The sequence below is a fragment of the Phoxinus phoxinus genome, assembly GCF_949152265.1.
Source record: "Phoxinus phoxinus genome assembly, chromosome: 23".
Taxonomy (NCBI): Eukaryota; Metazoa; Chordata; class Actinopteri; order Cypriniformes; family Leuciscidae; genus Phoxinus; species Phoxinus phoxinus.
Genome location: NC_136898.1, coordinates 14,112,560 through 14,139,955, shown reverse-complemented (window position 1 = coordinate 14,139,955; position 27,396 = coordinate 14,112,560). Strand labels below are relative to the sequence as shown.

General features: G+C 35.7%; 1 protein-coding gene across 11 annotated transcripts in view; it reads right to left on the bottom strand.

Moving 5' to 3' along the window:
• The window catches only part of grik1a (glutamate receptor, ionotropic, kainate 1a), a 47,915-nt gene that overhangs the window by 3,993 nt on the left and 16,526 nt on the right, over window positions 1-27,396 (bottom strand). For 6 of the 11 annotated variants that reach the window (XM_079599523.1, XM_079599521.1, XM_079599518.1 and 3 more), the window contains exons 4-16: window positions 23,509-23,690; window positions 23,172-23,225; window positions 21,831-22,004; window positions 20,793-20,936; window positions 13,919-14,026; window positions 13,663-13,707; window positions 11,370-11,477; window positions 10,867-11,070; window positions 9,980-10,203; window positions 8,140-8,258; window positions 4,713-4,930; window positions 2,284-2,509; window positions 821-1,071 (exon numbers count right to left, since the gene is read on the bottom strand). In XM_079599523.1, coding sequence (XP_079455649.1) covers window positions 821-1,071; window positions 2,284-2,509; window positions 4,713-4,930; window positions 8,140-8,258; window positions 9,980-10,203; window positions 10,867-11,070; window positions 11,370-11,477; window positions 13,663-13,707; window positions 13,919-14,026; window positions 20,793-20,936; window positions 21,831-22,004; window positions 23,172-23,225; window positions 23,509-23,690 — 2,057 coding nt within the window. The remainder of the gene's footprint in view (window positions 1-820; window positions 1,072-2,283; window positions 2,510-4,712; window positions 4,931-8,139; window positions 8,259-9,979; window positions 10,204-10,866; window positions 11,071-11,369; window positions 11,478-13,662; window positions 13,708-13,918; window positions 14,027-20,792; window positions 20,937-21,830; window positions 22,005-23,171; window positions 23,226-23,508; window positions 23,691-27,396) is intronic. The other 5 variants (XM_079599527.1, XM_079599525.1, XM_079599524.1 and 2 more) reach the window with 1 other exon arrangement.

The following is a 27,396-nucleotide window of genomic DNA, read 5'->3' as shown; positions in this document are numbered from 1 at the left end:
TGTATGTATATATTTCATATAAAACTGAGGTCAACACAATTTATTCTGCAATAATGAATAAATAATCAAAATATACACATAATTTAATAATTAATATTTACAAAGCAATATATTAATATATATATATATATATATATATATACACACACATTTAATTTTTAATATATTTTAGATATTCTAAATTAAACTAAATTCAATACAATTTACTTTGCAAAAATTTCCCCCCAAACTTACGTACATTATCAAAATGACTGTAGTTGTCTAATAGCCTTTTTTTAAATCTGAAAAAATTATATTTAATCCTTGTTGAATTTCAGTGATATTAAATTCTGCTATTTAAAGAGTGCAAATGACTTTACTTTTGTGAAACATCCCATCTGAATTTGTTCTATAGATCCAATTAAACGATTAAAATGTCAATGCATTACAGACATATTTAATGGCTGTTGTGCATGAATGCATTAAATTTTTACACTTCACATCACACCGCCTGAATTGCCAAACTGTGTTGAATGGCAGTATTTTGCCATCCAGATCCGGAAATAAAATTTGAAGGAGGATGATATTTTACATTTATTGGTTAAGTTTTTGTCACTTTGGTACTTTTGCAAAACACTATGTATGTCATGCAAAACAAGCATGATAAACAGCATGTGCTTTCAGTCTGCGACAGGTTCCTGACCAGTGGGCTGCTGCAAAAACATCCCGCAAGTGTCTCACTTGTGTTTACATGGCTCATTTCGGCTGTGACAGCGGTGAGGTAATTAGCTCCTGTAAGATTCGGACCCCGCGGGGCCGCTCTACCCGCCTCCCCACTCACCTCTTCAATATCGCTGTTTTTGCGCGACTTGTAAACGAACTCTCCGATGGCCACAAACACGGACAGCACGAGACCGGCGGCCAGCACGATGAAGATGCCTCCGATGTTCTCCACACCCAGGGCACTGGCTTCTTTATTGTCCTCCTCAGGGCATCCGTTACCTCGCCACCATTTTTCCTTCATCATGTGCAACTTTCCCTCTTCCTGGAGCTGCAAGATGGCGATGGTCACCCTGTCGCGGTAGGGTGAGCCTGCAAACAACCACAGTTGTTCCAGTTTAGAGAAGAGTCCTACACAAGTGCAATAGAACAGCACTTGAAGCTAAACTTCCAACTTTGATCATTTTTAAGTAGGGATGCACACAATATATAATTTTTTTTAGAGTTGTATTTAATTTACTGAGGTTACACTTTACTTTAAGGTGTCCTTGTTACAGTGTAATTATACATTTATGTGCTGAGTAATATAAACAACATATACTATAGGTTAAGGGTTAGGATTAGGGATATGTGCATGAAATTATGCATCATTTACTGTTATTACTTACTATGGTAAGTACATGTAACGTATAACAACGATGCTGTAAAATAAAGTGTTACCTTTTGTGATACTTATTTAATTGAAAAACATGAATATGTAATAACACTGTTAATTGTAATCTTTAGCAAATCTCAAAATGAATATCCAGTGTTGATATTGTATGTTGTTTCGATTATTAAATTCACTTCAAAATAACAGATTTTTTTTTATCGCTTTTCCCTTTTGTTAACTTTTATCTATTTTATTAAAATTTAATATCATAACATTCTAATAACAATCAGCTTATCATTGTTTGTTGCGTACCTATTTTAAAGTAAAGTGGAATAAAAGTTCCAAATTATTTATATTTTATATATATAAAGTCAATGGAATTGGATCTATAATATATAGATATACACACTTAATTTTACATATATATTTTATATAGAAATTTCTGCATACAATGATATTATGCAATAATAATCTGTATATACATAATAATATAAATATATTTTATACATTTTATATATATATATATATATATTATATACTATATTTATTTTATGAAGCTGAAGTCAATGCAGTTTAATCTGCAATAATTTATAAATTATATTTATAGAAATATAGAATATAGGGACATATATTAGAAATATATTAATTTAAATATAATAATTTATATAATTAACATATTTTTTAATAATATTTCCCCACAAATGTATTGGAGACATCAAATTCCGACTTTGGATGTAATGCAGCAAATGATCAGGCCAGAACTAAATCAAGCAAAGCAACTCAAAACTCAATTGGTTGTGTAGTGTCTTTTCTTTTATAATAAATTCTCAACAGTACATATTGAAAAAGATGGCACGTTTATTGCCTGAGGCTAGTAAGGTCATGGTTAGAGGGCTCAACAGCCTGTCAGATGATATGTGGGGCACCATTACCTATTGGCGTGCCAACTCCATAGCCCTTAGAGTCGATCAGGCCTCCAACCTGGGTGAGGTTGCAGTTTCTCTGTGTGATGTACTCTATGCTGGTGGACTCCATGAGGAGGGCATAGTCAGTGGTCAGGACTCTTGTAATCCCTTCCTTGTTGTTCTTCACCAGGGCTGTGTTCTTCCTGCTGCTCATGAACGCCCACATCTTCTCGTACGTTGAGATTTTTGATTTCTGAAAGAGTTTCGAAGAGTTGATTTAGCCTTCAAAAAGCACTAAAGACACATTAAAGACATGAATCACGCCACCTGAATCGATATTTCTTTTCATTCTACAAAGTTATTTTCTTTGGATCTTTCATCAGCTACTGGAATAGGCTTTTCAAGTCTGATAAGTTCGCTCTGATCTCTCATTAGGCCGAGTCAAAAGGGGACAAGTTGTAAAATGTTGTGTCTGAGTGTGTCTGAGGACAGCGGGGGGAAATGGGGCAGCTGTGTGCTAAATCTCTCACAGCTGATTCGATTTGTCTTGGTTCTCCACAGGCCTGTATTTTTCCAGATACAAGCAGATGTAATCATACTCTACAATCTCGGTGGATAAAGCCCTCACCAGCCTCTGTACACACTTCTGTGCTTTATCTGTCGAACTCGTTTGTCTCTCTCTCTCTCTCTCTCTAAATGATGAATGGTGCATATGTGTGGATCCTACTCATAAGATAGATCACTGGATTATTGGAATTACTGGAATTTTAGATAGCTGGATTTGTGGAGGTAAATAGAGTTCAGTAGGATTCAGGCGGATTTGCGAACTTGTACACTTGAGGTATTAGCAAGGACTCTGTGATGTCTTATACTGCATGTATAGTATTTAAGTGCAAAAAACGGCATCCAATATATATCTTGGATATCATATTATTATATTTAATTTCATTTATTCATAGTTTCTAGGGATGCTCTGATCAGTATTTTTGCAGCCAATAGCAACTACCGATTTCTTGTCATCATGATTGGCCGATACCAATCTCAATCATTCAAGATTTATAAAAGTAATATGCAAGCTCTCTGATGACTGCCACTGTTAACTCCTTACATCCTGAAAGCATTTTTAATGATTATATTTCTAAGCAATCAAAATAAAATAATTTAATTTAATTGAGAAATAAAAAAGTCTATTCATTTTTCTTTTGTTTCCTTGTAAGGTTTGATTTTAAAATAGGGACATTAGTTTGGCTGTAATGCTCAGTCACTGGCAAAATAGTAAAATAATCATTGAATGAAAATCATGAATCGTGATTTTCCTGAAAAAAATGGTGATATAATATTTTTGCCATATCGCCCAATCCTACCCAACATACGCAAGATCCAGTTTCCATTGGTTGAATTTTCAAATGACGTTGAAAAACACTGCCTCATGATGGTGACACAACTGGATCCCAGAAGTCCCACACACACACAGTAAGGTGCCAGAGAAACAAGCGCAGAAGCCTCTGTTATATATCGTTTACATGCACATCGGTGACGACTTTTTATGGTTTTACGTCATCAAATTGCGATCGTTTCGTGGAATATATGATTATCGGCCCGATCGATCGGAGCATCCCTATAGTCCCAATAGTTCCCACAAAAATATTATCCAGCAAAACTTTTTCATCTTTGATAAGAAATGTTTCTGGAGCTCCAAATCAGCATATTAGAATGATTTCTGAAGAATCATGTGTCACAGAAGACTGGAGTAACAATGCTGAAAATTCAGCTTTGCCATCACAGTAATAAATTACATTTGAAAAAATATTCAAATAGAAAACAGTTATTTCACAATATTACTGTTTGCACTGCATTTTTTATCAAATAAATGCATCCTTTTGAACAGTATAGTGAAAAAATACATACACAATATATTTGGACTTAAAAGCATAAAACTGTTACCGGTGAGAATGCAAACAGACTTTTCGTCAAATTCCATTTAGCACAAATTTTGCACTGTGTTTGCATTGCAACCTGATTAGCATAATTTATTTTTTTGTGAATGGCATTAAAACAATGCAGACATCCTGTCCAAATAAGCGGCACAATTATCTAGTGCAATTTATTCATGGAATTCCCCTCAGTATGAGGGAGGGACATTTATTGGATGTGAAATTTTCTGGTTAACACAACTCAAAACTCATCTGTGTGTGACTCTGCATCTTTCTTAATAGTTTGTATCTTATCATGAGACAGACACACAGGATTGATCTCCTTTTCTTACGTCCTAGCAGAAATCCAATAAACTTACTCCTAAAAGCTCCAGCTCCTTCTGTGGAGGCAGCCTCTTGTAAAATTGATAATTTGCTGAGTGTTTGGATTGTGGCTGGCTGTTCCTTCTGTATTTCAGTAGCTTTTATGTGAACGGTGTGTTAAGGCACATCGATCCTGCGTGCAAGATGAGAACATTTTACCTTAAAGAAAGTCATTGTGGAGCCATCTCTCACTGCACCATATTCAATTCTAGTCTGCTTGGCTAAATCGTCAGCTGAATCGATTGGGGAGTCCATTCTCTCCACTGTGAGGAAAGCAGCCAGGTTGGCCGTGTATGAAGATATGATGATTAAAGTGAAGAACCACCAAATCCCTCCCACGATTCTGGTGGACAGAGCTTTAGGCATCAGCTCAGACCCTGAAATAAACAAAAGCTTAGCAAAACACTGGCCCCAAAAAGTACTTGGACACTTAAGCCATGCTGGAAAAATGTTTGAATGTCATTGCAATAGATAACAAAATACACAACCAAGTGACATTTAAACAAAGACAGCTTTACAAGCAAATGACATTTAACAAAAAAAGTTTGGTTGGTTCTCAATTAAATAACATTAGATACAATTTTCAAATGTGATGAACACTTTTGACACCCATAGTTACTCTGCTAGAAACTGATTCTTACATCCACTAAAAACTTTTATCTTTGTTTACACAGACGGCAACAACAACATGAAATGTGAAACCAGTGGCCGGATTCACAAAACATTTTTTAACCCTTACTTTCCCCCAAAAAATGTGTGTTAATGTCATCGTGTTGGACTAAAACTTACTGACTTTTCTCCCACAGGGTATAACAACTTCCCAAAAACTGTTTGATCATTTTAGTGCCTTTTTCTCTCTCGACCTTGTTCATGGTAAAAAAAGACTTGCCTAAAAAAAAAAAAAAAACTTTTAATTCTCTCTTTATGCTATGTTATTGCCAAATATTGGATTAAATCTTTTAATCAACTTATTTTCTTTTAAATAGGACCGGTTTTGTACTTCTTTTTGTAACTGATTGATCTTAGGCCTCATTGATCTGAGCTTGTGCATCTCAGTTTTTTTAAGTGAACAAGCTTGAGTGAAAGAGATGCTGCCTCTCTCTGAATCTTTATCTGTTGAACAGTATTACATTACAAAAGTGGTTTACACACCATTTCATCAACTATTTCGCAATATTTGTTTTGTATTACCTTTGTACTGTTAAATAGTTTTTATTCTGATATTTTAAGGTACCGTCTCATCTGAGAAAACAACCCTGATACACAAGCAAGCATACACACATTCTCAACCAATCTCACACACAAGGGACTGAGAGTCACCCAGGACCCCATGAGCAGCGTGAAGCTTGCTGTGACATCCTAAATGGGTTTCTTTTTTTATCAAAGGCTCATATTACCTTTGCTCTCATCACACTGACTCTAGCTTTTAACCTTCAGCTTAATGAGAAATCTAATGTGTGTTATTCTAACTGAGGGTTTTCACTATGGCTGGCTGGATGACTCAGGGCTTTGATCGCTAGAAAATGAAACCATCATAAGAACTGTACTTTATCCTTGTGAAAAGCCAAGAAAAACTGAATACTCTTCTTTTTTTTTATATGAATCTGTCCTTATAAGCAAAATCACCACTCTGATAAACTGTGTGAAATCAAGATATATTAATCCGTTAATAGCTAGCCTGGTTAGCTAAATTGGCTAAAAACCAGCAGCAAACACTATTCAATGGTTGTTGAATGTTTTTTTAGCAGGGCTAATGCATGATTTTGACCTTTCAGTAATGCTCATGCTAATAAATCCTTTTGAAAGATACCAAACACTTTTACATTAGCCACCTGGGGAGCAACAGCTCATTGACAGACACCATGAGGTGTGTTTGTTCCTTTGGAAAAGCTGTGCTGCTAATCTCAGATAATTAGCATGGCTAAATGCTAACTACTGACCTATGTCTTACTCTTAAATGGCATGGGGAGGACACAACTGTCAATCATAGCCCTGATATTATCAAGAATCTCAATCTATTTATTGAAGAAAATAAAGAGAAAAATACAAGCTGATGAAAACCCAAACAATAAAAATATCTTAAAATATGGATCTGTCAACATAAGGACAAAAACTACTTTTTGTGATTTTTTTGTTCTCACTGTTTTTCTACCGTTGGCTAATTGGTAAAACCCTGCATGCTTTAATTGATGAGATGAAAAAGATGACAAGGTTATTTCAGTAACCTCATGTAGGAGGTTTAGCTGTGGTAGGTAATACTGTGAACACATATGCACGACACACAAACATCCACACAAGATGAATACCAACTAATCAGCCCAATTAACACTATGTGTGTGGGTTTCAAAAAGCTTGTTGATCATATTAATGAGGTCATGTCGTAAATAATTATCACTTTTTTGATCATAAGCTTTTTTTTTGTGCCAACAAATCTAATCTAGTTTCACATGACCATTTCCCACTATCTCTCTCTAACCCTTAGAACTGAGTTAGAATGAACCTGTTATTTGCTGATTAAGACTATGTCTATTTTCTATGTAAACACCCTATTCTACATCAGCATTAGTTATTTATCAAATGAAATTTTTAGATATTCCTATTATTATTAATAGAAATAAAAGGACTTGGTTATATCCATCAGTTGTTTATTGGATTTAGAGATGTAGGTTTCGTGCTCAAAACTGCCAGTTTGCAGTCAATTGTAAGAAAGAGGCTGTTTTTAAGAGGTCTAAATAAGTCCAGCATACGTCATCAGAGATATTTTTCTAAAGATATTGTGAGGGGGAAAAAAACAGGGAAAAAAATGTGTGTGGATGAATTGTTCACAATAAGATTAATAACATGCATTTACAAAATACATAGGGTCAATTTTCATTTCATGCTGACTTTAGCATTTTTCTCACATAGTATAAATATGACCTGCTTTAACCATAATGGAATACCCTAAAATCCACCCGTGACATGAAACGCCCGCAACTGCACTCCACTTTTCTGTAAATTTCCATCTTCATGGCTGAATGGCCCCTCTGATGTAAATAAGATTTATCTAATATTTCAGAAGAAATCTCTCTGTAACGTCAGAGGTTAGACTATGCTGCATAATGATTTGTCTGGTTCTCCTGTGCTCATTAAAGAAGCTCTTGGCGTTTTACACTTTTCTGCACACCTGACAGGTCATCCATTTTGTTTCATGCCTTCTGTAGCGGAACCTACAGACCTCTTCTCACTAGCATCTGTTACACCAGAGGAAACCAAGCTAAAAGTTTGCAATTCAATTACTGTGTGCCAGAGCAGAGGTGTGTTGTCATCTTCATACCACTACAACTCCCTGATTAAGAATGTCATTGAACGAAAAAAAAAAAAAAAACACTTTCACTTTTCTGAATATTTTTTTTCTATTCATTTCAACCAACTGGTCTCAAGGTGATTTTTGGTGAATGTATAAAGTCAACTACCCTCAAGCTCAAACAGATGTAGCAGAGCAACCACAGTGCTTGTGACATTTTTCTTTATCTAAATAAATGTCACTTGTTTCAGTGTTTTTTCTATCAGCTGAAACAATGCAGAACTTTTGTGTGTAACATACCTTGACGCATTAGAGCTGCGACACCAAACCATAAACTATTCAACAGTGTGAAGTTGTTCTGAACCACTTCAGATGAGGGGTTGCAGGGGTGAGGGTTATACCATTCATACGGTGTGAACCTGTCGAGAATAAAAAAAAAAAACAGACTTTACAAAACAAAAGACTGAGTATAAATACTGTGTTTGAGAGGCTCCAAGTTTGGCAAGAACAGCTAAGAATGTTTTCTTCTTGCCCACAGGCTATCAATAACTGCTAGGAACGAAGGTTAATAAACATCTAATTTTATGAGAAAACTTTTCAGAGTTCTAATCTGTCCAGTTAGCAAAACGAAGGGAGAGCTGGAAAAGAAACTTATGTGCTTCTTTATGAACATTTTAATTTAATTCATGTAAACAAAAAATACACTAAATATAATTTATAGGTCTGTCAATTTAATGTAAAATTTGTGTGATTAATTATAAAATAAATAATATAATAAAAAAATATCAATTCAATTCTGAAGTTCTTGTAATTTTTTTCATTGATTTTGTCTGCTTCTATATTTTAACATATTTAATGTTAAATAGCTGTTTTTATTCCTGTGAGAATTCACAGAAAATATTATTTATAGGGCTGTCGATATTTAAATTTAGCGTGATTAATTATATAATAAAATAAAATTATATGATTTTACCACTCATAAATTGGGTAATTTATAAAACTCCCATGGTGAATCGATGCCTGATCAGAACATGTCACAATACTCATTAGTCATGCCTCACGGTGTGTAGACGCTCACTTTATAAACTGCTGTATGTCTGCTATCAAAGCTGCCAAATTTCAAGATCACAGTTTAAAAGGCCTCCAGCAGACAACAAATGGGTCACCCAGTGCACATGAACCACACTAACACTGAGACCCCACCAGATGTCCATTAACAGAGTCTGACTGGACAGCATTTTTATTGACCATTTGCATTTTAATTGAAGCAATCAATCATCTGGCTCTGAGGAGGTTGCATAGCTCTCTTGATATTCTTCTTAGGTAGATGTGGACAATTGCCCGGGGCTAAGGATTATGAACTGGGTTTCAATACAGACGCAACCTAATGCTCACTCATACAAAATACAAAACATTACCGACTGAGAAAGTACATTGTGCATTTGGGGAAGAAGTGGATCTGGACAAACATGACTGAAATTTTTACATCATTAAACTATAATCCGACAGCAGTATAATAAAGTCTGGGCGCTGTGTTTATTACTTATTGATCTGTTTCAAGATCAAATCAAATCTCACAAGAGCAATGATATAACATGAGAAAAATACACTGCTTTAAATGCACTCCCACAAAGAAACGTGATATCTGTAGGCACACTCTGCAAAACAGCTTAAATCATTTTAACACATTTTAAATCAGACTGAAGTCGAGAGTCAAAAAACTTCTTGAAAGCTTCAAAGAGAGATGTATGATGTTCCCTTACTGCACCCACACACCGGACGCGAATAGCGCGTCAGGCGCGAGTGATTTCAATGTTAAGTCAATGCAAAGACGCGTTAGACGCGTTTTACGCGCGTAACGCGTCTTTGCATTGACTTAACATTGAAATGACTCGCGCCTGACGCGCTATTCGCGTCCGGTGTGAACGCACCATTAAGCTGCAGATAACAGCAATATTCTTCAAATGACAGCCTGATAATGTGTCTCCTCATGTTATGTCAAACTATAAAACATCTGAAAGACATTTTTGAACAATTGGGTCAGTGTTCTTAGATCTGAAACCCAATCTGCACATTTGTTTTGCTATATTTCCAAGATGCAGAAGTGATGTTTGTGTTAAACCGAGACCTTCATCCATACCTGGCTATCACAAAAAGCACGCAGCTCACTCCAAGACAGGCCAGCAGCACGTACATCCAGATATCCGGGGTGAGGGGGTTGAGGAAGGAGAACACCCCTGGATTGGTGCCATTTGGTTTTCGGTACAATATGCTGATGCCCAAGGTCATGAAGGGTTTGGAGAAGTCGATAACTTTCTCTCTGACATAAGTGATGGTCAGCGGAGCCACAGCCAGGTCAGCTATCTGGTTAAGGGGACAATAATAGGTTTACAAGGCGATGGGAACTTGTACTGCTGGAAAAAATGCAGTTAATATTAGAGTTCAATCACTAAGATAAAAACAAGTGACACCTGCGGAGATGTATCCCACAACAAGGCTTTGATGAAAAATGACTGGCTGTTTGAAGCTTCCTGTTATTTTATGAAGTTTATATTAACTAAAGATGTGCAAAAAGGCTCTTTGTAGATTGTCAGACTGTGTACTTCTACCATACTGACAAATAAATGAGTTATGAAGACACTAGGGGTTGGCAAAGTATTTCCTTGGAAAAAAAACGTACCAATTTTATTTCTCATTAAAGTAGAAGTACCTGTACAAGTAATGAACGTGCACCTTGATGTTTTGTATACACAATTGTAGTCTTCCTATCAAAACTTTTGGACTACTTACACTGTAAATAAACATAATTCTCAGCTCTGCTAAATTGCCTGAGAGGAGCCAAGTTACAAAACCATCCATTACAAGCTGAAATATCTTGGTTAATCAGTTGTCAATGACAGTCTGGTTTTATACTCACAATAGTGTGATATAAACTGAAATATAATGGGGTGGAAAGGCAGAAGATCATCCACAAAGACTGCATTTGGATGATATGATAGAAAATACCCTTTGTAGGAGATCACTCACATGGTCGATTAGTTCCCGAACCATGCCGTTCCATTCGCCTTTGTCATTCTGGGCTCCATATTTGCCATCAGAAACCAGCTTGACTTCATAGGTGAATCCTAGGATGTTGGAGAGCTCCTTTAGCAGATCTAGACAGTAGCCTTCAAAGCGATCGTTCCCATATAGCGCCTTTTCAGATTTCTTAATCATAACATAGGGGTTTTCCTGTTCATAAGATAAATTCACATGTAGGTCAGATGTCACAGAGGCAAAGTTAGCTGGTCAGATGGGATGAGTTGAGATGAACTGCTCAAAATGAGTCATTTTGCAAAGTGTGCAGTCTAATTTTTGGAGTGAAAAACAACAATAAAATAAAAGGAAAATATATATTAGTATATATTTCTCAGTGAAACTATTCACAGGCAAATACAAATCTGACCACCTAAAAATAATTGTGATCTCTGAATAGTATTTTTAATATAAGATGGAATTATAACATGTTTTAAAACTGATTGGATTCTTACCAGGATTGTGGTGACGATAAGCGTTCTGTTAGCCAGAGAGTCTGTGATGTTTTTACTGTCTTTTACCTCAGTCAGGTTGAGGCCTGTATAAGAGTTCCACACTCCAATCTAACAATACAATATAGAAATGACAGGGCATGAAGCACATGAGTCTCTGTTTCTGAGCACATGAGATGACAGTGAAAGAAGGACAGACTTTATCACTGCAGACTCATTAAATAGGTCAGGAAAGGAAAGGAAAGGAAAGAACTTAATGAAAGAATCTAGTCCTAATTCACTGAATCCCTTTGACTGTAAAACACTCCTTCCCTGCTCAATAAAACCCAGTAAAATGCTTTCCTATTTAATGCATTATGAATGAATTGTATACATGAATTATTAAAACACAAAGAAAAAAACAACAATAATATAATTATTCCCGATATTTTTTTCAGAGATTTTTTTTTTAGAGTTACACATCTGTCCAATAAAATATAAGCTCATAAATATACAATCTTAAGTGCATTACTTTTCACTTTTGCTAGCCATGTTGAATTGATGGTGTCATAAATAAAAAACACAACATGTAAAGATGGAGGTATGAGAAAGGGTCAAAAAGAAGTATGAGAAAGGGTCTATGGTTATCACACATGTTGATGTGGATGCAACATCACACCATAAATGCTACAAATGACCTGTAAAGTTCTGTGCACTATATCAGCAGGTTAAATAGTTCTATTGAAATAAAAGTGTGAGCCTTTAGTAATCTACTACCTAATAAACAAATATATATATACTGTATATGTATCTATGCATAGAGTTCTAGAATATTCAGTGTAAATTTCAAGATGAGGACAAGTAGTCTGCTGTATTTCTCTAGGTCAATGAAGCAGAAACAAGTTCTTTCCAACGTTTCTGCAATTGATGAAGCTTTTCTGTTATCTCCACTGCTATTCCGGGTAATAGACTTCAAATATGAATATGAAATATGAACACAAGAAGCACAAGTAGATGGAAAATGTGTAAAGATGTGAAGATTTCAGAGCCTCAGAGTGCTTTAAACTTTTAAGGAGTTACAGCTTCTATAAAAAACGACACAATGTCATCAGGGTAAATTGTTGTATTTTTAAATGGAACTATCTTGACAATACATAATCATAAGGTACATTAATGTTTTTTTTTTTTTTTAAGTCTCTCCTAGGAATACATTACAATTTATATCAAATGTAAAGATTTTATATAACTGTTATTGATATTATTGTTGTTGTTCTTTTTATTTATTTGTTTTATATTTGTATTGTTTTTGTTTGGACTGACCATTTTGATAAATTATTGTACACAACTAATTAAAATAATATTGTGGTTATGACTATTTTAAATGTATTACTCATGAGTTTGATATGAATACTGCATTCGATGCTGCAATATATATATATATATATATATATATATATATATATATATATATATATATATATATAGATAGATAGACAGACAGATAGCTAGATAGATAGACAAATGGACATACGGCAGACAGATATCTTATGTCACAAAAGTAGGTATTCCCCGGTCACCTGACAGCATAGCTCTTATTTAGACTAGAGAATATGTTACAGGAATCAAATCATCCTTGATCTTATGAGATAAAAGCGTTTCAGAAATCAACAAGAGATCAGAGAGATAGTATTAGTGGCTTAAAAATCTAAATTAAACCAATTTGACTAACATTATACAGGAGAGAAAAGTATGACATGACTCCTTTAAAACAGGATGTCAGCAGTAAAATATTTAAACCGCTTGATGGAGGGCTTGCCTTTCTCTGTGCGATAAACCCTTTGTTAACACAAGCCTAATCTAGTCTATGTTTATGTATGGCACTTGTCACACAGCTCATATGAGTCTGAAATGAGCGACTTATTCAAATGAACTTTGAAAGTAGATTAGAACTGCTCTCTAAATATCTGCCTGTGGATTCATGCACATTTTTCTGCGCGCCTGAGCAGGCTTTTATGGAGATGCGTTACTTACTGAGGCGCGAAGCGCTGTGGAAAAAAAAGTGTGTATTTTACAGAGCTGGATATTGAGGATGGTGATTTAACTGTCATAACTAAAACTGGCACACATTATGCATCTCAGCAAGACATTCTGGCTGAAGTGACTGGCAGCGATCGCTTTCGATAAGGATGTGAAGGGATTTCTGCAGGGAGAGGGAAGCCGATGAAAGGGGCACTTGGTTTACTGAAGGAAAGGAAATCCAAGCTTTCCACAGGTCTTAATCACAAACTCATGGAATGAAACCAAGACTGGAACAAACCTTTGTCCATAATTTAGTAGGTCGTGTTGCACCATCAGCCACTCGCTTTTAGAAAGAATTGAAGAGTTGTGTAATCAGCATGAGAGCAACAAGGTCAAAACAAATGATCTGGCTAATAAATATGTCTGCTTTCAAAACAACATATTCAGTTTAATTTAATCCATACACGAAATACATTAAGACACTTGGCTCAAGGTTCCCATTGACTCTGCTGATAGCAGCGGCCTCTCTTCAGGGTCCAGCTGAGCTGACTCACCTTCGCCGTGCCGTCCTCCTTGAGGCTGATGAGGTCTAAGTTGAACTCTTTCCGCAGACCATCAGTCTTGTTAAGGACTATCCGTCCAGTCAAACCATCCCACTGGGCCTGAGGCACAAAAACAGTATACAATGAGAATGATGCACAACATTGTTTTTACTGCTAGTCTTTCAATCATAGCCGTAATGGAATATTATGCAGCCTCAGGGAATGTGCGTCTGTAAACCCCCCAAAAAACTTTGCTGGTCAATTAAATTTAAGTTGAATGGACTATTGTGCAGAGTCTGAACAGAAACACTTGGATCATGTGCTTCAGGTTTGCCTAAATGATGAATAAAAGAGTACATTACTGTAAAAAAAGCAGCACTTTCTCTGATATGTAGTAAAACAGCAATATTAAAATGTAGCATTAGAAATTCATTCATTCATTAACCATTTCAGTTGTATCCGACTCTTGCTGATTCTATGGGCCATCTCTCGCCATATGCAATGCTTTTTTCCAGGGTAGGTTGCCAAGTCTTTCCTTAACCCTCCCCATTACATGGTTTGGGACTCACACACACGCATTCAATATCTACGGACAATTTAGCGACTCCAATTCACCTATACTGCATGTTTTTGGATTGTGGGGGAAACAGGAGCACCCGGAGGAAACCCACGCTGACACAGAGAGAACATGCAAAGTCCAAATAGAAAGAGAAAGAACAGGGGACTTTCTATAACCATTGAGCCGCAACATACAGCATTTCAAGCCAAGTAACTGTCAATATGTTAGATTTCATTGTTTTCATTCATGGGCCTGTTTCTTGTGTTTATTTTCTGTTTAGTCTTGTTAATCCCATTGTTAGTTTCCCTGGTTTCTGATTAATTACACCTGTGCCTTATTTAGTTCCCTTTTTTGCTTCTGTGTATATGCGTATACTGCCTGTTTTGTTCAGTTCACTATCGGTTATCATCTTTACTTTAAGTGTGTTAGCTAGTTTTCCAGTGTATCGTCCTATGTTCTCCTGCATTCTGGTTTGCTTATTAAAGACTTTTGAATTAGTACTTCCTCAAGCATGTTGACACCAAGATCGTGACAGTAACAATGTCTTCCTTTGTAATTTTTAGATTTATGGTCACAATTTGATATTGACAATTTAGAATTTATAATAAATCAAATCATACACTACCATTCAAATGTTTGCTGTCTGTAAGATTCTTTTGAATGTTTTTGAAATAAGTATTTTATGCTCACCATTTATTTATCAAAAATACAATAAAAACTATACAATTGAAAAATATTATTTAAAATACTGTTTTTTTTTCTACATTAAAATACCAGAATTTACTTTAAATCTTTTTGTAACCTATTATAAATGACTTTATCTAAATAAAAGTATTAATTTCAAAAGTTATAATTTATAACAAAATATTTAAAACAAATACTTTTGAACAGAATTGCAAAATTCTGAATTCAAAAAATTCAAAAAATTAAAAATGGAATATTAAAGTGTGGATGATTTAAAACATGCAAGTGTGCAGTAGATTTTACACTTACATTGTGTGTATCTTAGAGTTTTAAAGTTTATAAAGATGTTTACTTTTCATACTAACTTTCTTACAGTGAGATTACCCATTTTGAATAATCTTAAAGTGTTTGAGGATGTTTTGTATATATTTTTATTTTTAATACATTCAATTCACACATAAGCTGTTTGAGGCACAATTTCTAATCTTTAGGTTCCATTTTCTGAATAAATGACAAGTGCTCTTCCTTACACTACACATGGTCAGGCCTGACTGCATTTTTCCCCAAAAAGCAAGAACATCAAGCTAGTGTACCGTCATTTCATTTCCCCTAGCTTTGTTGTGCTAAAAATGAGAGCAAGCAATCCCAGAATTCAATCAGCTGAGGCAACTAAGGAAGAGTAATAGCCCTACTCAAGCCTTCTGTACCTTTGATAAGTGGGTAGGATATCAGGAAAAAACACTTCTATTATCAAGGTTGCTGTGTTTCTCAGAGCACATCTCAAAACAAGAGACTGGCCTTCAACATGTCACCAGACTTGTTCAGGGGAATACAGCTTACTATTCCGCAGGACACATGGAGACTTGATGCTGACCTCGATGTGAACCATTTCCACCATTGCATGAGAACTGTAATAGAGCCAATGGAGACAAGGGGTGCACTGCATTCTAATTCTGAAAGTGATTCCAATTATATAGTTTCTATTCTTTTATATTTAGAACGAATGTTGAAACTATAACTTTATCATTATTGTTATAGTCCTTGGTGTAAACGGGCCTTTACTGTCATGTTCACTGAACTGCAGTGGTGGTTATAACAATGGTCGACTGTTACTTTAAATGTCTCTACTTTCTAGGGTGAGAAAGAAGTAAAAGCTTTTGGCCACCAAATCAGGCTTTTATATTTTATAAAGGCTAGATTATCGGCATTGCAATAAACTTTGCCAGTATAGGTATTTTAAGTAATTTTCAAACCTGGAAATAAAACAAGCTTTAAGATTTTGAAAAATTTAAAACAAAGAAATTAAACAAACTTTATGAGAAATATTTCAGATCCTGCACTGTTTCTAGGCCACTAACCAAGTTTGTCACTTTGGAATACACCAAATACTAAGAAATTGAAAAATGTCACAATGTTATTTATTTATTTAGTCAAATTGTTCTGTTGATAATAAGTTAAATATATATATATATATATTTTTCTTTGGAATACAAGCACTGAGTATTCACAATAAGAATGTAAACTTGCTTTAATCTTGCTTTAAACTTTAAAGTGTAACTCTAAAAATCTCTAACATGTACTGCATAATTTGATAATGACGACACTAACTTTCCTTATTGGTTTTGAGAAGCAGAGGGTGGTGACCCTAATGGGACCACAAACATTTTTGGTGCCGAAAATAACATAATGATACTTATTTTTCACTTCAACCCTACAATTTGGCCCCAAGCAGGGATAAATAGTGTGAAAGCCTCCCCTAAATGTGTCACTAGAGCTGTGGGTCCTATACTGTATATGCAGTGTCGTTTCGTCAGAATGGCTTTGCCAAGTCCTACACAGTGTGTAATCAAAGCTCCTTAAATGAGTGTAAAAAATTTTTTTTTTGCTACAGTACAGGAGCTGCACAATTTTAAATTATATGGCACGTAATACTTTCTGTTAGTTATTTCCTCATAAAATGCAGCTCATAAGCAAAACCGCACTGTTCAGCATCTCCTGCTCAACGGGTCAACATAAACAAATACAACATTTAAAGCTGTTCAGCCTTCTGTCACAGTTGATTAGTTGCACCAAAATTCCCATTACAGTACTTAAGTGAGTGAAAATGACTTAAATGGACAGGACAAGCAAGAAAAAGAATAAATGAAATGAAAAGGGTTTTTATTTGTCCTGGCAATCTATTAAAAGCTCTCCAGCATGGCTGCTTCTGCTGTTAAAGTGAAGAATTTCAGCGGCTACAGCACATACACAGTTCACAGAGTGATGTGTTTTTGTATCCTACAACATTTTGAATATCATTTTTTTTCTAGCTCAGCATCTATAGAGAGGCCTCTTACAACAGTGTTTTATGGCTTTAATGGTGCTGTGATACAGAGTTTATGGGTCGTTAAAATATAGCATCTGGACTCATTAGCAGTTCGTCATGGTGTTGGCATGAACAGAAAACTCTACATTTGCTCAACTCAAAACAAGCCTAATTAGACACTTAAACACACTTAAAGCCAAAGTGCATCATTTTTCAGATGCTCAATACTTTCTCCATTCCCAGTTGAACATGTGGAAATGACTATAAGTAAGCCATTTAAAGGTTCATTTCCCTCAAAAGTGTAAACATGCCTGCCATTGGAGAATTGATTTTTAACAATAACTTATAAACCATTAAAGAACTACTATGAGCTAGGAGGTTGTTAATAGATGGTATTTGCTTCTGTATAGCCATCAGCCCACATTGTTTCAATTATTTTTTTTAACAATCATTTTCAGCAGTGGAATTCCTGGTGAAAAACTACATTACCCATGATTCTGCAAAGGAATCTCCAGCAATGAGAGAATTGCTCTGCTAAAGACGCAATAGAGTCAGTCTCCCTAAGCTCTCAAACTACTTACCGTAATAATTTATGTGTTTATACAATACACACAAAATATTGTTTCTATATATAATCACCTTCTTTAAATCAACACTTTTATGCTTCTCTTATTTTTTACTTTGAAATTATTTGTTTTTTGTTTCCCTCAATAACACCATTAAGTACACAGTCTAGTACTTTTGTATTTTTGTAAGTTTTTACATAAAATTAATGCTTATTATGGTGTGATTCACAGCGTAGCTGGTTGGTTTGGTTTATTGTATAACTCTTAAACAAAGACTTTAAAAATCCCTATGGGAAAAATGAATAGAAAAAATACTTCCGTAACCAAGGCTGCTGAAATAGTGGGCGGGCACAGTTGCACTCTATAGGACAGAAGTGACAAACTTCAACCTATAGCATGAGTTTGGGGGTGGGGCTACCTGTTTTTCTGGAAGATGAAGGAAATGTTCCAGAAGCCTGTTTGAGAACAGCCATTATGTTTCCAATTTCATTTGGTGACACTAATGGTGCAGAAATTACACACGCCGCTTTAAACGACCACATTTCCATCACCGAAACCACAAATCTCTTCAAAAACCCTCTAAAGACATGTCAACCAACCAGATGTCAGCAAATCCAACTGTACGAAATAAATGGCAGGCAGTGTGATTTCCTCATGAAACATTAAAACATCTTTAAGTCCTGTACTTTTTCTTTTTCTGGCATTGCAGCTCTGTGAATAAGGTGCAAACTGATTACCGAGGGTTTCTAGTACAAACCGACACGGCAGACTCAAAAAGGGAAACAAATTCACTCTCTGTACCGCTGAGCATTGCCGGGCCGCCCCTTCCCTAATGCAATGTGGCACTATTCATTTTTAAAAACAGCCAAAAAGCCTCTTCCATTTCTAAAGCCAGGAACACTCTGACTGCTGAGTCACTATGCAAGTGGAATTGAAAGCATATCTAAAAATGATACTGAAAGGCCTATTCAGGACAAGCTTTCGTTCCCCTAGACAGCCATTTTGAGCTATCACAGGCATCGCTTTTTGAGTTCTCAGAGTGGATGGACACACACCCCACACTCAAACATGAATGAGAAGTGTTATGACCCCTCGGTTCAAAGGCGGTGAGAGCATCCAGCAGTGATCTGGGACTTAAAAAAAGATCAAAACGCAAAAGTACTAGTATCCATTTTCAGGCACCTCTGCCCTGAAAACATGTTTTTCATTTACAAAAACATTTTTATGTAACCTACGGGTCAAAAATCCAAAGGAAAAGTTGTTTAAAGTCTAAAAGAGTACAAAAAGACTGTCTGATAAATATTCCACAATTAAGCAGGATTCACACATTCAGTGATCATACAGTGATCTACCAAATGAACTCCTTTTCAATATGAGTGGTAGCGACTGTTGAAGCTATGATATGTGCACGGCCATCGACGCAACTACAGGTTTGACTTAACAATGTAACAATGCAATGTTGCAACTACTAAAAGGAGTGACATTGAAGCTCTTGCAATTTATCCCCTTTGAGATATTGTCGTTTTCACCGTTCTGTACAATTTATTTGTAACCACAAAGGGATATAATTAGTGCTGTCAATCGATGAAAAAAATGTATTTGATTGATCACACATTTTTTTCTGTGATTAATCACAATTAAAAACTCATTTTTAATATATTTTATAATGTAATAATTTAACAGTTAATCTCCAAATGAATGTAGAAACAACATAAAGACAGTATATTTTAAATTAGGCCATTGATACTAATACAGCTACTGATGTCTTGATCATTTTTTTTTTTTTACATTTGTTAGGCTTCAAAAAATGTAACAACTTTTTTTAAGTGAACTTAAAACAATCCTCACATAAACCCATAATAAATGTCATATTTACAGTTTCCCTTCCTCATCTAACAGGTAGAAAATATTAATCCTTATTAAAGCTACAAAAGTTCTTTAGTCTAGAGCATTGAGTGATTTTTTTTCTGTCCCCTTTGTTCTTTGATTAACTTTACGGACAGACAGAATTATTGGCTGCTGTCACTTTAAGACCTGCCGCTGCTGCACATGATGCGGATCTCACACGCGTCTCATTCTCTCACAACTCTTTATGTTCATTTAAGACTTTATTTAATTTATTTAAGGCTGCTCTTATGAGGATACTCGACAAAACTGACAGTTTGGCATTACTGTGTTATTGTTCAAGCACGAGAGAGAACTCGATTGTGGCGTATCTGTGCATATTTTTTCCAGTTTAACGCATTACAAATATTTATTGCAATTAACGCAGCCCTTGATATATATAAAAAAATATGCATGAAAAACATATCAGAAATTGTCATAATTCAGAGTTGGATTCATGCATTAATAACTTTAAATATGTTTTAAAGTGTAATTTATTTCTGTGATGGCAAAACTGCCATTACTCCTGTCTTTAGTGTCACATGATACTTCAGAAATCATTCTAATGTGCTGATTTGGTGAAACATTACTTATTATTATTATCAATGTGGAAAACAGTTGTGCCGCTATACAATTTTTTTTCTTTTAAACCCCAAACTTTTTAATGGTAGTGTATGCGATTTAGCAGCAAGAAATCATAGTCCTTGACAAAATAAAACTTAATTTTGATCATTTTAACTTGATTTAATTGTAATCACTTGAATTAACTGTAAACACTGTTTATTGTAAAGTTAAAAATAAAATGTCTATAACCGCATGCAATTAAAATCAAGTTTACGATTCAAATCAACTGAATGTGTTTTGCTACATAAAGGACAATATTCTCACCTCTTTAAACAAGTTCATGAAGCGCGGGCCGTACCTCCAGGGTTTGTGTCTGTGGCACTGTAGGGAGCTCACTGTCATCTGTGTGGCACGCTGAGACGCCACAGCAACCATGAACACTGCGTCATACATGAGAGCAGCCTCGGTCTGTAGAAGGAGGGAAGAATTTACCCACAAAACATGCTCTAAATATAATCAAACTTCACATGAATGCATTCATATACACGCAGAAAGTGTTTTTGTTTACCATTCATACAATATTGAACCTTTATTAATGGCATTTAAGTTTCATTTCCTTTCCATCTGATCACAGGAAAAGAGCTCCTCCCCTGTCCCCTGCCGCACACACCTTATGTTTCTCTGGGTATTATTCAGTGCTAAAATGTGACCTGGATGGTAAAAATAGATTTGAATAAATCTCTGGATGCTTTCTGCTTTAAGCTCTTCATGCATGTCTAATGAGGCTGAGTGTGCTAGCAGTATACACTGGCTTCTGGAGGACGGGTAGATTAGTCAACAGCGGTAAGACTTAATCCTAGTTATTCTAACTGTGAAGGATGTGCTTATAAGAAGTTAGGGATTGGTTTTAGTTCTGGTCTATATGTAAATGAGGATTTTGAGCAGTGCGATTGGCTCGTTTTACTATGTGTTCACACAGTCAGTGTTTAGGATCGACAACTGTGTTTACTAAGAGGTTTGACTCTTAGTTACTGTTGCGAACTCGGACAAACAAACAGAGTTGCTAACTGTCATTCAATGACAGCTGTCAGTGTGAAAACCTTGTCCCAAGATGTTTTTCATAAATTTTGGACACAGAAGGACCACCTCTCGTCGAGGGGCATTAATGTGGGACTTAAATATGCCATGGAGGGATATATAAAATATGTTGTGCAGACGACAACATCCAGGATCAACACTGTTCATGTACCGCAGAGTTTAAGATTAAATTAACTCCCAGAATTTGATTGCGGAAATGTTAAAAAAGTAAACTGTATTAGTACTGTAGAACAGGACTCAGCATGACAGCAGAGGGATCCTCACAGTCATTATGCCGCTCATCAATCCACTCTCAGGTTTGGGTGGTGCCAGCTGGCGCTCCATGGACCACTTCTGGATCACGGACGCCACATACGGATCATCTAGATTCAGGAGGCGGAAGGCAGTCATGTTGACTCCACTGTAGCGGTATTGCTCAAGATCCAAAGCAAACAGATCCTGCAAGACAACAAGAGTTTGTTCAGATTTAGCCTTAAGAGCTGTGCAAACTTTGCACAAGATATAACCTCTTTATGCCATGTGTTTCTTTACCATAAGAGATGAAATGGTCCATTTTGTTTGTGGTGCAGCCTGAAGCTCTTGTTATGAGTCCATAAATTATGGTTGTGCAAAACTCAGAATTTAAGAATTGTCTTCCTTTAAATTCATAAGTTGGAATTTGGATTGAATTAGCCACAACCCACAGGAAGTAGAATTGGAATTTAAATAGCAGAAAGTTGAATTTACTGAATTCAACAGGTAATATTATTACAATTTAAAAGTAACTGTTTTCTGTTTTAGTTGTAATATATTTCTATGATGGAAAAAGCTGCATTTTCAGCATCATTACTCCAGTCTTCAGTGATTCTTCAGAAAAAATTCTAATATGCTGATTTGGTGCTCAGAAATGTTGGTGATTGTCAATGTTGAAAACAGTTGAGCTGCTTAATATTTTGTGGAAACTAATACATTTGTCAGGATACTTTGATGAATGGAAAGCTCAAAAACAGCATTTATTTGAAATATAAATATTTTGTAACGATGTAAAAGTATTTAATGTAAGTCACTTGTGAACAATTTAATGTGTCTTTGCTGAATAAAAGTATTAATTTCTATAAAAAAAACTTTATAACAATAAACTTTTAAATGGTAGCATATCTGCTTGTCCGTCTGTCAGGGCTTTTTGTCAAGGCCTTCAGACTATTTAAACTTCTTTAAACTTTCTGATAAGGTTTCCAAGCCAAAATTAAAAGTTTGCCTTGATGACTTTCTTTTTCTAGTTATAAATTCTTCTCTAAATTCAATTTCACTCTGATTTTTTAAAACCTTTTTCAACATTAGCACAAAAGCTTAGGATTTTGCGCTACCATTTTAGTTTCATGTGTCAATGAGTGAACTCAGTGAACACTGTCAAACATAAATCAGAATGAATATTGTAAAGCCTGACATAAGACAGTTTATGTCACCCAGGGTGTATAAGGTAAGTCAAGATGTCAGTGGGGTTTTATCATACAATCTGACAAGTAACAATTATAAGAAACAGCAGAAAATCACTTCGCCTGCTCATCATCTAATGCAATGAAAAGAGCTCTTATTAATAGCAAGCAGGGAGCTTTTCAGACTCACCAAAGTAGTGAAGAAGAAATGATAATACTCTGTCATCATACCCATCGACATCAGCTGTGGGGGAGAAACACGACAAAAGATGTTTTTTGGGAAGAATCCAGAAGGAAACGAAAGCAAAGATGGATTGAGTGTGAAATAAGACGCTTTCAGCAGTATTCAGAAATAAAGGCAGCATGGCACATACTGAATTACATGTCCGCTTTAAAGTACAGCTCTGAGAACCTGCTGGGTCACAGCATGCAAGAGCACTTGACTCTCATTTTCAATCCATTTCAATCTGCGCAACATTGAGTTCAACGAAAGTTCAAAACGAGAATTTATTGAAAGGACGGTGCACCTGTTTGAGAAGCTCGGCGGCTACTTGGTAGGAGCAGTCGAAGATGACGTAAAACTCTTTTTCTTTCTTCATCTCCTTCAGCAGGGGGCGACTGTCACCTCCTCCCGACGCCAGCTGGCGGATACGGATCTTCAGGTTGTTTTTGGACGGAGCTTTGATCAGTTCCTGCATACGCATTAATCCTTGAAAAAACAGAACACAAAAAAAGTGATCGAAGGTGGAGAGAAACAAACTCATCACGAGCTGCAGTAATTACACTTTTGATTTCCCTAGTGTTATAGCAGATGTTTACAGGGACCATAAATTGGGACTGATTTATTCTGTTGATACATAAGATGCATTTGGGGCTTCTCTTCTCAAAACACTCAGTCTATAGTAGCGAAAAGTAATGCATTAAACCGCAGCAGGTCAAAAGGTTATCTAAAGGTTGAACAGACCTGGGAAAGGCATTAGCAAGGGCCACTGCAGAAAATGACAGATTCAGTCAGTGTTATTAGATAATAAGGATCCCCTATGCTATTTTCACTAGAATATGATTGCATATGATTGCATCTCTCTAATGATTCCAACAGACTTGATAATAGTAAAAAGTAGTAAACATAGTAAAGTTTTTTAAATGTAAGATTTTCATCAAATTTTAGCTGTATTTTAGTTAATAGTTTTAGTTAACAATAACAACACTGATACAGGTGAGCAAACTCTTTTAAGCGGCTATCTTGCAGATCACTTAATTAAGTGTAATTCTTGTGCATTAAAATGTGACAACAGTGAATGAATACAGATTGTTAAAGACAGACTTCCTTCTCATGAATATTACTTTAATATCCAGACAAGCTCAGATTCAGGGGTTCATCTCTCAAGTTCAGGGGTCCCTGTGCTCTTGGATGAGACTCTGAAACGGATACATACCGGCCCCCAGTACACGTAGGGGCTCCTGGAAGTCAAGGTTAAAATATCAAGCTTCTATATTGTTTCTATTCCCTCACTCTCAAAATGTTATGGCATTATAAACCGCACTTTTAAGTCATATGCTGAAACTGGTTTCCTGGTGTTAGATCTGATAAGACATTTCTGATGACGCTAGTATTGTTTGTATTTTAGTCTATAATCTCATGATGGCTTTATTAGATTATCACACCGAATGGTATGTCTTTAAAATAGCTTTTATTAACTATCTCTTTATGGTAACTGAAACCTAAAGGGATTCAAATTGGATTAAAAATTAAAAACCCACATTTCTTACATTTTTTTAGATATTTTGAAAGAAAAAATATCCCATGCAGGCTTAGGGGGAAAGTCAATAAAAGTGGTGGCAGACTAATATTAGGGACATGAATTTCTTATAAAGGCTGTGCAACTAAATTCAATGACATGAATAAAGAAATATGTCCTGTCTGTCATAATAACAGGTGTGGGCAACAAAATAAAAATAAAAAATAAACAAAAAAACAGGTATGAAACCCCTTTTAGTTCCAGGCAAGTTATTTGCCTTGATTTAGTCTTGGCCATATAATAACGTACTTCCAAGCAATGATAAGATCATAAATCATGCTATCAAAGTATAGGACATAAACACAGAAAGTTGTGAGTAATTTGTGTTTTCAAACAGATGGGATAGGAACACAGGAATCCAAGACAAATCACACTACAGCTGAGATGGTGTGATGTGTAAATACTAGGGTAAATTTGAGCTGGCATCTGTTCCCTGAGCTCCCCTAATGATTTCGATCCAAGTCACTGGCTATGAATCAGACACACTAATCATTTTGAAACTGGTCAATCTAACACAATTTCTATCTGGTGCAAGCAAATGGTTACAAAGACATTGGCTACAGTGTCAGCATGTTCATTTTAAGCTGTAGAAATAGAAGTGTTTGCAGGGTAATTTTTAATTTTCCATTTTTTTTTGGACTTGTGGTTGTTTTTATAGTTTGTCTGCATTTGATTCGCTCTCCAGATTAGTTTGATGCCATCAGGGGGACACCTGAAGTGTGTTGGTGAACAATAGCATCATGCGTGATTTGCATATTACGCATTATGCTGCAGTTGCATATGCAACTATTTAGTTGGATTTAAATGTAAGGAGTAACTTGATTGTGTGGTGATATTGGTGCTATGATATTTTTATAGGTTAGTATTTCCCCATCTGCATGGCTTTGATTACATCAAAACAGAAGTCATCTCAGAGGCAGAGAAAGTTATTACATTTTGATTTGATAAAAACGTTTGAAATTATACATTTTTTCACAATATTGACAATTTATTAAAAATGTAGTCAGTCACCCTTAATGTCATGTTGATTTCAAGTGTTTTATATCTACAGTTATTGTTTGACTCTTCAGTGTTATCTTCAGAGAGAGTAATCGACACATTTGATCACCTCTTTGAGAGAAATAATAAAAATTATAAATCTGAACAACATATTTCTTCCGTCTGCTGACACATGAGCCAAGGCTTATGAAATACATATCTGTAATCAGCAGGAAACAATGTGGGAGGAGATTATTCAGTCAATATTTCTCTGTTTTCAAAAATATTTTAGTTTAGAAAAGGTCACAAAAGTCTAAATATATAGAAAATGAAATATGGTATTGAAATAATGCAGTCAAAAGGAAATTAAACTGATAAGGGCAAGGGCGAGGTAAACCAAACTGACCTAGAAAAAACAAAAGAAGACTTACCAAATTAAATCATGCATTAAACACACCAATGCCACATATGAAATGTTTCATTACTGTGCATTTTATTGCAGGAATTTAAAGTGCCCCTATTATGCTATTTTAAAGGTCTCTAATTAAGTTTTGAAGGTCTCCTACAATAGGTTTACATGCATTGCAGCATCACCTTTTTTTCTCAGAGTGCCTGAAACAGTTCGATCAAGGATTTGGTCTAAACCATCCAATCCAAGAGCCTACTGTGCTCTGATTGGTCAGATGGCTCAGTCTGTTGTGATGGGTCTACCGCTTACAGGGAGTGTCGGAAACAAAACGGCATTACCATATCTGAATTTCAGCTTTCAATTTCGGCACTTGATACACAGTGATACGAACAATAACTGTGGCGTTGGTTTTACCGAATCAATTTCATCCTTTTGAAAGTGCTTGCAAAGTGGATTTGCTTTTGTAGCACAGGAAACAACGTCTCCTCGACATGTTGACGACACGAACCAAACGGCCTCAGCTACAACTACAGTGTTTGAGGGCAGGTCAAAGTAGACGTTGTTTGCAGGCAGTCAATGAAGACCATAGGCTGGCATTATGCTATTTTTTCTATTAGTTTCTGGCAGTTCAGAATTGGTTCTTTCTTTTAGGAGACAATAAATACCAAGATCTAGCAAGAAACTCTATTGGTGCAGGCTGATAAGTCCTTAACTAAATTTGGTAGCGATCGCATCGTCATCTACAGTACACATAGCGCAGCTGATTGGTTACTGTTGCATCAGCGGCCAATGAGCTGTTGCCCCACATTTAAATACCGATAGTGTTGCTGTTAGCAGCCCTCCACCTTCCCTAGCTCCACCTGTATAGATCTGCTACGGGGGTTAATTCATGTATATTACAAGTGCAGCAGCAGCAGCATGTCTTACATGCTCACAGCAATGAATATATTGGCAGTAGCCAGTCTCTGTACTTGCTCTGCAGCAGCAGCGTAGCAGATCTTTTCTGCCAAGACCAAATGCATTAACATTGCCATATCCATTACCATGCCAATCTTTTAGACAGTTGTCATGACAGAACATGACATTTATCATGCATTTCGATCTTTGAAACTTTGCAGTTTTCAAAGAAAAGTATTTCTGTGCCTTTCCTTTAAATTGGCGGTTACCGAACCAGTTACAGAACTGTTAATTGACATAAAAATACTATATCTAACATTAACAGAATAGAA